General features: G+C 67.8%; 1 protein-coding gene across 1 annotated transcript; it reads left to right on the top strand.

Moving 5' to 3' along the window:
* Positions 1 to 1,545: 1,545 nt before the first annotated feature.
* On the top strand, positions 1,546 to 8,953 carry TH (tyrosine hydroxylase). Its single transcript, XM_027045900.2, has 13 exons — positions 1,546 to 1,665; positions 2,952 to 3,164; positions 4,221 to 4,395; positions 4,609 to 4,697; positions 5,112 to 5,179; positions 5,478 to 5,528; positions 5,937 to 6,082; positions 6,163 to 6,298; positions 6,436 to 6,505; positions 7,114 to 7,170; positions 7,413 to 7,508; positions 7,633 to 7,766; positions 8,586 to 8,953. Exons 1-13 carry the CDS (start codon positions 1,576 to 1,578, stop codon positions 8,743 to 8,745), a joined length of 1,485 nt encoding a protein of 494 aa, XP_026901701.1. The 5' UTR covers positions 1,546 to 1,575; the 3' UTR covers positions 8,746 to 8,953.
* Positions 8,954 to 10,043: the final 1,090 nt, after the last annotated feature.

The raw sequence follows: 10,043 nt of genomic DNA, 5'->3' as shown, positions 1-10,043 counted from the left end.
GAGATGTGTCCTTGAGCCCAGAGGCTAGGAGACCAGACAGGTGGGGGCCTACACCAGGTTCCAGGAGACGCAGTGGGGCCAAGCTGGTGGGCTTCCTGCCCTCAGTGTGTTTGTAGAGCAGGAGGCATGAGCCAGGAGGAGAGCAGAGCAGGGAGGTTAATACCAGAGGCAAGAAAGCATGGCCGTCGCAGGATGAATGGTGGCTGAGCCGGGTTTTGTGGGATGTGTAGGAGCTCGCCGGAAGAAGAAGGGGGTGAGTGTTTCAAGCTGGGCATCGTGGAGCCCCACGCCCTCCTGGAGCAGGAAGTGGGACTGGCCCAGGCTGAGAAGACCAGCGGGGGCGGTGGGAGCAGGCATTTCTCTTCACACTGACTGAGGCTTCAGGCTGCCTTGAGGGGGTGGTGGGGAGCCACAGACAGTTGTGAAGCAAGAGAATGACAAGGTCAGACCAGTGCGGGGAACGGGCCTGGAGGAGAGGGGGCGGCCGGCCACTGTGATGAAGAGTGGGTGGGTCCTGGGCTGAGGCGGAGGTGACCAGCGGGGGGGTTGACTGTAGAGGTCAGGAGGGGAGTCTAGGAAGTAAGTCTGCCTGGACCACCCACCTCCAGTGCACTGTCTCTGGAAGGGAGTGGCCGGGCAGTGGCCTCCCGGGGCGGGGGGGGGGGGGCTCCTCTCCCTCCACCCTGCCCTTCTAGGTGGGCTGTGGTCTAGACCCTCCCTGCTGAGCCCACAACGCCCAGGGCCAAGGGAGGCCGCCGTCCCGGCACGTTGATGTTGTGGGACTCACGCCGGACCGCAGCTGCAGAGAGGTGCCCTCCTGTCCCCTGGTCTCCAGGACGGTGGCACCTGTGATGGGGAGGGAGCAGTGGGCCGTGAGAGGGTGGGCTGCAGGCCGGGGGGGACAGGCCACAGAAACCACGGGGCAATCGATACAGACTTCCCTCACCCGGCTTCCCAGTGTCCTGACACTGGAGGGATGGGCCTTTCTGGAACACTCCAGGTATCACTGGCTGTGCCTGGGGATCCGGCCACAGGGACCTGGGACAAGGGACAGATGAGACTCCTGCTGGGACCCTGTTGGGAAATTTGGTGAAGAATCTTCGGGAAAAGCAGATTGCCTCCCGACATCCTTCCGAGGTTTAGGTCCGGATTTCTCGTCTTGGGGGTTTCTGGGCCACCTGCCACCGAGGTGCGGGGTTTCGTGTCACGGGCGCTCTTGGGGGGCCCGGAATGGCACCTCCCTGTGTACCAGCCAGTCCCCCCACTGGGCGTGTGGAGCTAAGGGGGCCCCAGCTGTCCCCAGCCCTGCAGAGCCCTCCCGCCGGAGCCGAGATGATTCAGAGCGCAGGCCGCTGCCCTGCCGGGTGCCTGCGGCAGGGACGCAATTAGATTTAATGGGACAGAGCCCTTTCTCCTGCGCGACTCGGCTCCCGCCCACCGCCTCCCTCAGGCGGCAGGAGGGGAGGCGAGGAGGTGGGAGGTGGGGGGCCCACAGGGGCCTTGACGTCAGCTCGGCCTATAAGAGGCCGCCTGGCGGAGGGCCGTGGAGGTGAGCCCCGGACGGACGCCCGCACCATGCCCACTCCCAACGCCGCCTCGCCGCAGGCCAAGGGCTTCCGCAGGGCCGTCTCCGAGCTGGACGCCAAGCAGGCCGAAGCCATCATGGTAAGAGGCCGGAATGGGCCGGAAGCGCAGGCGTGTCCCCCGAAGGCCGGCAGGGGCCTCAGACTCAGGGTGCCCACAAAGCTGTGGCCCCAGGCGTGGTGCGCGTGTGACCACGTCCCGGGCCCTGGCGGTGGCTCGTGGTGGGAGGTGCTGGGCCAACAGGCACGGACCCCGGTTCCGAGCCCCAGGGTGGTCGGGGCTCCAGGGCGATTTCCATCTGCCATGTCACCCGTCCCCCAGCCACGTGTCTGTGCCCGCGTGTGACCTCCTGTCTTGAATCCCACCTCCCCTGCCAGCAACCCCGGGCCCCCCTGGCCACCAGGATGGTCCCCAAGGCGTCAGCCACCACCCGAGGGCCCCCTGAGTTCGAGAGGTCTGTACTGGGGATTCTCACCGGGCCAGTACCTCCAGGACCCTCTCGGCCCGGAAGAGGGGCCTTCAGGGATGCCTCAGAACAGTCAGCTCCCCCAACGTTTCAAATAGGCTTTCGTGTTTCGACCTTTAAGGAAAATGGGCTTTGGGTTCTGGAAACGTGATTTGCAGGCGGCCACTGCACCCCCTCCCCCTGCCCCTTGCCCGGGTTCTCAGTGAGATGGCCTCCCCACCCAGGGAGGCCCGGGGACACCCCCAGCCCCCCCAGTTCTGTCCATCCCCCCGAGGTCAAGTGGGGACTCTCGAGGGGCTTCTCCTGCACCCTTACCACCACCAGAACCTTCCTGGAAGTTCAGCTCCAAGGGATGAGCCCCAGACATGCAGCTCCTCCCCCACGCAGGCCTGGGGGCTCTGGTCTTGGGGACAGGCTGCAGCCCCGGGCACCTGGGTCCAGACGAAGGGCTAACTTTGGCCACGTGTCCCTGTGCTGTGAGGAAGGGCCAGGAGGGGACCCTAAGGAGAGGTCATTCCGAGGGGCTGGCCTGGGGGGCCTCCCAGGAGCCAGATGTCACTTCCCTGCCCTCCCCAGCGCTCTGGCCGCTGTCTACCTCAGGGTCCTGAGTCACACCTCCTGTCGCCTCATCCCGTTAGGGCCTGGGGACAGAGGCAAGGCTGCCTGGGGGTGCCGTGGGCTCATCCTCCCGCTACTCTGTGGCCGCTCATCTTCCTGGCTGCCCCCTACCCCCCCCCCCCCCACCATCCGGTGGGGACATAGGCGAGGCCTGGCCTGCCGGTCCCTCCCAAGTGCACAGCCTGTGCTGTGGCACGGTGGGTCAGAGCCTGGGACCGGGGGTGGCCCAAGGGCAGGGGGGTGGCCCGAGGGCAGGGGGAGCTGGCGCGCTCTCTGCCCGTAGTCCCCGCGCTTCATTGGGCGACGGCAGAGCCTCATCGAGGACGCTCGCAAGGAGCGAGAGAAGGCAGAGGCCGCGGGGGCTGCCTCCTCGGAGCCCGGGGACCCCCTGGAGACCACAGTGTTCAAGGAGAAGGATGGAAAGGCCACGCTCAACTTGATCTTCACCCTGCGGGGCGCCAAAGCCTCACTGTCCCGGGCCGTGAAGGCGTTCGAGGTGAGGGCAGCAGGTGACTGGTGTGACCAGTGTGGCTGGTGCGGACCTGGCTGTTTCAGGGGCCAGCCCCGGCTGCCCAGGCCACTGAGGGCAGGGGGGAGAGGAGCCTTTGCTCCCCCAGAGCTCTGGAGACCCCGTGGCCCTCACGGTACCCCCCATGATCTCAGGAACTCCCTGAGCCTGAGCCCTTGGGCTGAGGCCACCAAGCCCCGCTGCCCCTCCCAGCCCCGCCCCCATCCGCTCACACATGGGGTGAGCGGGTGTGGCTCATGGCAGGGCGGCCTGGACAGTAGGGTCCCCTCATAGCCTGCCCCTGATGGGCTTTGGCTAACGTGACGGCCAATTGCATCAGGTGCTGTGAACACAGCAGGCCGGGTGGGACGCTGGCCCTTGGCAGAAATGCCCAAATGATATTACAGCTGGCCTGTTCCAGCTCCTAGACGCCGTGTGGCCTGAGGGCCCGTCGAGACCCGTGTGCCCTTGTTGCTGGGCAACGGGAGGTGGCAGTGGTGAGCAAGCCTTGCTGCCAGACCCCCAGGCTCTCAGCGGGCTTAGTCCGAGAGGGGGGCTGAGCCTCCTGGTCTGGTCACAGTGGGATCTAGGCCCACCCCCCCCGCCCCAGGCCCTGGGTGCGGCCGGTGGCCAGTGGGCCCAGATGAGACCACCAGGGATGGCGGGACCTTCTGACCAGTGGCTGGGGACTCAGGCTGCTTGGGTGTGGCTGAGGGACACATCACGTCACCCACAACACTGAGTTAAGGGGCTGCGGTGACGACTCCCATTACACACACTGGTCAAAATGCAATTCCCCAGCCACAGGCTCGGCCCAGGCCGCGTGTCCGACCTCAGTGTGGAGCACAGCATGGGCATCACTGGCGGCAAAGGTCTAGGCGGGGCCTCCGGGCAGAGCCCGGGGCGGTTCCTCCTTCCCCTCTCCGCCTTCCTCTCCCTTCCTGTGTCTGTCTCTCCCCGTCTCTCTCTCGGTCTCTCTCCATATCTCTGTCTCTCCCCGTCTCTGTCTCTCTCTCTCCATCTCTCTCTCCCTTGTTCCCTAAGACGTTTGAGGCTCAAATCCGGCACCTGGAGACCCGGCCGGCCCAGAGGCCGCGCGCAGGGGGCCCCCACCTGGAATACTTTGTGTGCTGTGAGGTGCCCAGCGCGGACCTGCCCGCCCTGCTCAGCTCTGTGCGCCGGGTGGCTGAGGACGTGCGGGGCGCCAGGGAGAACAAGGGTAAGGCTGCTTCCACTGCCCTTGAGGGCTACCCGTGACCTCGAGATGGGGGCAGAGAAGCTCCCGCAGGGGACCCCCGAGGTGACCGCACGTGCGGCCTGGGGGACCCCCTCCCCGCTGGCTCGGGCCTCCTGCCCCTCTGGGACCCCCGAGAAAGCCCCGGGGGAGGCCCGACGCTCACACAGGCCTGTGTCCCTTCCGTCCTCCTCGAAGTCTTCTGGTTCCCAAGGAAAGTTTCCGAGCTGGACAAGTGCCACCACCTGGTCACCAAGTTTGACCCTGACCTGGACTTGGGTCACCCGGTGAGCTGCCGCCTCCCGGGGCCTCCTGTGTCCCCATACTCGTGGCCAGGGTGGTGGGTGTGGGCCCACAGGCCAACCCTGGATGGGGAGCCTGTCTGCTGCCCAGCTCCTGGCCAAACCACCGAGGCCTGGCTAAGAGCAGCCGCCAGGCACCTGCCGGTGCCTCGGCCATAGTGGGGCTGGTGGGCAGGGAGGGGTGGTGAGCAGAGAAGGGGGCCAGCGAGCTGGGGGGGGTCGGTGGGCGGGGAGAGGGGTGACTGGTGGGGAGGGGCCCGGCTGGGCTGGAGGGTGCAGTGGGTGGGGAGAGGCGGGGCAGCAGGTGGGAGGGGGCGGTGGCAGGGAGGGAGGGGTCAGGTGGGGCGGGGCAGGGCGGGGCGGCGGGTGGCCTCCTGAGCGCGTCCACTGTGCGGGCAGGGTTTCTCCGACCAGGCGTACCGGCAGCGCAGGAAGCTGATCGCGGAGATAGCCTTCCAGTACAAGCAGTAAGGACCCCTGGGGCCTCAGCCCCAGGGACCCAGACCCTGTCCTGTAGCCTCACACTGGCACACCGGGGGAGGGGTGTCTTTGTGTCTTTGACCAACAGTGTCACTGTGGTCACTGGCCTGGGCCCCCAAGTCACGTCGAGGAAACCAGGCAGCTTGCTGAGGCCACATGGCCAGCTGGGCGTCCAGCCCCAAGCCCCCTCCTGTCTGCTCTCCACACGCCCTTTGCGAGGGGGCCCCGTTGACCTCCCCACACGCCCCCGAGGGGGCCCCGCTGACTGCACACCCCCCTCTGCAGTGGCGACCCCATTCCCCGTGTGGAGTACACGGCCGAGGAGATCGCCACCTGGTAAGACCCCGGTGCCCATCCCAGGGTGGAGGGGCAAGGAGGGCCAGGGGAAGACCCCCCCAAGTCCCCACGGGTGATGGCCAGGTGGGGAAAGGACTTCCCAAGGCCCTGATTGTCGGTCTAGAGGGACAAGCTGGTGGTGGGTCAGGCCGTCCCCACGGCCTCTGTCCCTTGGAACCCCCCACAGCCGTGGGCAAAGGCCCCCTCCCAGTGGCCAGGGTCTCCAGGGTCCAGCGAGAGGCCTGCAGTGGGGAACCCCCCCCCCGCCCCCACCGTGGAGCCTGCCGAAGGCAGAGCACAGTGAGGAGGGGAGGGGCCGGCATCCAGGTCGGGGGCAGGCCTGGCTGCCTGGGGACGTGGGGCACCACAGCCAGGCCTGAGACCCCCGCCTGAGACCCCCGCCTGCAGGAAGGAGGTCTACACCACCCTCAAGGGCCTCTACGTCACTCACGCCTGCCGGGAATACCTGGAGGCTTTCCAGCTGCTGGAGCGTTTCAGCGGGTACCGGGAGGACAGCATCCCTCAGCTGGAAGACGTGTCCCGCTTCCTGAAGGGTGCGCGGGCCGTGGGGAGAGGCGCGGAGGAGGGAGGCGCCCACCCTGCCCGGCGCCCTGACCAGCCGGGGTCCTTGCAGAGCGGACAGGCTTCCAGCTGCGGCCCGTGGCCGGCCTGCTGTCCGCCCGGGACTTCCTGGCCAGCCTGGCCTTCCGAGTGTTCCAGTGCACCCAGTACATCCGGCACGCCTCCTCGCCCATGCACTCCCCGGAGCCGTGAGTGTGCACCTGCACCGGGCCCTGCCCCTGCCGCCCAGCCTCCCCACGCGGGGCCGGCAGAGAGGGAGGGGGCCGGGGGCGGGCAGCCGGGCCCCTGGACCCCCCCAGCACCGCCCCTCTCCCCACCCCCACAGGGACTGCTGCCACGAGCTGCTGGGGCACGTGCCCATGCTGGCCGACCGCACCTTCGCTCAGTTCTCTCAGGTTTGCGCCCCCGGCCCCAGGCCGGGGACCCGCTGGGCTGAGGGCTGGGGGGCGTGCCGCCTGAGCCTCAGCACCCTGCCCGAGTCCCTCTGTGGCTGCACGGTGCCCGCTTGGGCCCATGAGGCCTCAGGGAGAGGCATCGTCCTGGAAGAGAGGGGTGGGTGAGCCGCACTGGCTGCACTTAGACCTGTTCTGGGCAAACCGCTTATAAAAATGAGGAGGCTTTGGCGGGCCTGGCGCAGCGGGCCGGTGGGCGGATTCCCACGGCCTGTGCTGCCACCTGCTGGCTGCTTCCTGAAGAGACGTCTTGGGCCCTTGATTGATCCCGGGAGGGTCCCTGCATCCCAGGAGGGCCCCCCACACCTGCATACCTATGGGGTCCTCTCCATCTTGGGAGGGGCCCCTGTATACCTGGAGGACCTTTGCATCTTGGGAAGATGCCCCATCCCAGGAGGCTCCCCGGATCCTGGGAGGGTCCCTGAATCCCCAGAGGGTCCTTGTGTCCTAGCTGGTGTCCAGGAGGCCCCTGGGGTGTCCTCGCCCCACGCAGGCGCCCGTGCAGTGTTGGGCCGAGCCTCTCCCCTCTCAGCCTCCCCTTTCCTCCACAGGACATCGGGCTCGCGTCCTTGGGGGCTTCCGACGAGGAGATTGAGAAGCTGTCCACGGTGGGCGCCTTCCCCTGCAGGGCCTTGGGGGGCTGGCCCCAGGGTGCCTGGCTTCAGGGCAGGGCCCCCCCACCTGGGCCTGGGCCCCCACTTCTGTCCGGGGAGTGTCCCCTTTATGCTGTAACCTCGCCAGAGTCTGGCCGGGCTCTGCCCTGGGTGGGGGGTGCCCCAGGCCCGAGGGTAGGTGGGCCGCGGTGTGTGGGCAGCGGCTACCTCTGCCAACGCTGTGCCCGTCCCGCCAGCTGTACTGGTTCACGGTGGAGTTCGGGCTGTGCAAGCAGAATGGGGAGGTGAAGGCCTACGGTGCTGGACTGCTGTCCTCCTACGGGGAGCTCCTGGTGAGGCCACCCCACCGGGGGACCCTGCCCCACCCGCATGGCCTCCAGGCCTTGGGAGGACCCCCGGGGAGGGGGACGCGGCGGGCCAGGGTGGGGGGCCCGTGACCCCGCGGCCTCCCCCCAGCACTCTCTGTCTGAGGAGCCCGAGATCCGGGCCTTCGACCCGGATGCTGCAGCCGTACAGCCTTACCAGGACCAGACTTACCAGCCTGTCTACTTCGTGTCCGAGAGTTTCAGCGACGCCAAGGACAAACTCAGGTGCCCAGGCCCCCCGGGTGCCCCAGACAGGGCCAGCCTGTGGCAGGCCCGGGCCCGTGAACCCACTGTGCACACCCTTCCCACAGTAGGACCCCAACCGAAAAGTCCAGGGAGGGAAAGAACTGCTGGTGGCCAGGTCAAGGCCACGTGTCGGGAGGCAGGGTGTGACCTTTGTCAGAAGGATGTGTGGGGCCCTTCCCAGCCTCTAAGCAGCTGGTGCCATGGGGTGGGACAGAGGAGAGGGGCAGGGGCAGCCGAAGGCCGGTGTGGAAAGCCTGGGGGGCCTGGAGGGGGCGGGCACTTCCGGGGAGGGGGGCTGAGGGCACGTGACCACTGGCGTCCGGGCAAGAGGGCAAAGCCTGAGATGCGTCCCGCCTGCTCATCCTTGGAGAGGGTCTTATTTTCGAGTCAGGGGAAACTGAGGCCCAGGGGCGCTGTGTTCAGAGTGGAGGTGGGGGGAGGGCTGGATCCCAGAAGCAAGCATAGGACCAGCAACAGAACTGGGGCTCTGCATAGCACACGGCCCGGGGAAGGCCGCCTGGAGGAGGTGTGGGGAGGGATGGGGGTCCGGCAGAGATCTGCCTGGAACAGGCCTGTCCCTCCCCTGTCCCTCCCCCTGCAGTAGGCTCGGTCCCCCATCTTGTCCGAGCAGTTGGTCACGCGGAGAGTTTTGGGGGGTGCAGGCAGCTCTCGCCCTGCGGGGATGAAGGAGGCCGTCTCCTGGGGGCCGCAGACTCTGCCCCTGCTCCTCCCCGTCTCCCCAGGGTCCCCTGAGTCCCCGCCAGGCGACCCAGGGTCCATACCCACTGCCCTCCCTAGGAACTATGCTTCCCGCATCCAGCGCCCCTTCTCCGTGAAGTTTGACCCGTACACGCTGGCCATCGACGTGCTGGACAGTCCCCATGCCATCCGGCGCTCCCTGCAGGGCGTCCAGGACGAGCTGCACACCCTCACCCATGCGCTGAGCGCCATCGGCTAGTACAGCGGGAGAGACCCTTCCCCCGCCTCCCCCGGCCCCTGCCCAAGCGAGCGGCTGGGTCCCCGGGCAGCCCCAGAGCCCGCTGGAGGCCGTCCCTGCTGGAGGCACCCCGCTGACCCCGCCCCGCTGCTTCCCCGCTCGGCCTGCGGGCGTCCTTGTCGCGCCAGTGACGCTGCGCGCTGCCCGCTCCCGATCTCAATAAAGGAGAGAACCCCTCTGAGCACCTCCCCGGCCTCCACGTCTGAGTGCTGGGCTCCGGGGCCGTGTGCTGGGGACCTCACACCCTGCTCCTGGCCTTGCTCTAGGGTTTCACCTCTGTACTCCGCCTTCTCCGAGACCTCGCCAGGCAGCCCAGGCCAGGCAGGAGACCCCTCTGTGCCTGGATGCCCGGCTCACCCCAGAAGACCAGCCTGTGCTGAGCATCCCCCCCCCACCCCGCCCAGGCAGCTCGGGAGGGCCGAGGGGGTCCTGGCTGAGCCTCTTCATCTCAGCACTGTGGCAGCATGGGGGTGGGGCCGGGGGGGGCCGTCCCTGGGGTGGGGGCAGGGCTCACAGCTGTGCGGTCGTTGGCGGGGGGGTGCGCTGTCCGAGGCAGGCCTGCAGGCCGGGCCTTTGCCACAAGCTTGGTGTCCCCCCTAGGAGGAGGACAGGGGCCCCACCCCCACAGAGCAGGGCCTGGGAATTGTCCCCAGAATGTATGTTGACGGAGTGCTCAGTTGAGCTGCTTCCCAGATGACCTCTCTGGGCCTGTGTCCCCGGCAACGCGCCTGGGGCTGGATTCCAAGCTCTACAAGTTGCCCCTCCGCTCACTCGAGGGGTCTGGACATGACCTTCCGGCTCGGACCCCCAGCATTCCCCACGGCTGGCCCAGCCCAGGGTGACCCCTCCCACCCCTACCCCTGGTCCTTGGAGAGAGCGGCCTGGGGGCTTCCCGGGAGACACCAGCCAGTCTCCCCAGGCCCTACTCACTCCTGGCGGCCACTCACCACCACACACCTCCAGGGCCCTCCCTGGCTTTGAGCTCTCGGGACAGCAGGCCTGGCAAACCCCGACTCATCTGTCAAAGGCCTCGAGGCAAAGCCCTCTGCCCCAAGCCCTCCGTGGGGGTCTGTCCGTCCCTCATCTGTGGCTTAAGCACCTTGTCTGTGCCCAGATCTCCCTTACCCCAGTGGGGCCATTTCTGACGGCCGTGAGCCCTGGGGAAGGGCTGAGGGCCAGCCCCGGCCCCCTCCAGCCCTACCGGCCCCTGGGCTGTGCCCTCTCACCTGGCTTTAGCTCCACCCACCCCCTGTCCTGCA

This window comes from Acinonyx jubatus, chromosome D1 (genome assembly GCF_027475565.1).
Source record: "Acinonyx jubatus isolate Ajub_Pintada_27869175 chromosome D1, VMU_Ajub_asm_v1.0, whole genome shotgun sequence".
In the NCBI taxonomy this organism is placed as follows: Eukaryota; Metazoa; Chordata; class Mammalia; order Carnivora; family Felidae; genus Acinonyx; species Acinonyx jubatus.
Note: the sequence above shows the minus strand (reverse complement) of the source record. Positions and strands in the feature narration are given on the sequence as shown.

Bases quoted from the DNA above. Each gene is read 5' to 3' on its own strand.
- TH (XM_027045900.2), top strand. From the start codon at position 1,576: ATGCCCACTCCCAACGCCGCCTCGCCGCAGGCCAAGGGCTTCCGCAGG. The intron at 4,396-4,608 runs GTAAGGCTGCTT...TCCTCCTCGAAG, and splicing joins GGGCGCCAGGGAGAACAAGG to TCTTCTGGTTCCCAAGGAAA. The intron at 7,767-8,585 runs GTGCCCAGGCCC...TGCCCTCCCTAG, and splicing joins GACGCCAAGGACAAACTCAG to GAACTATGCTTCCCGCATCC.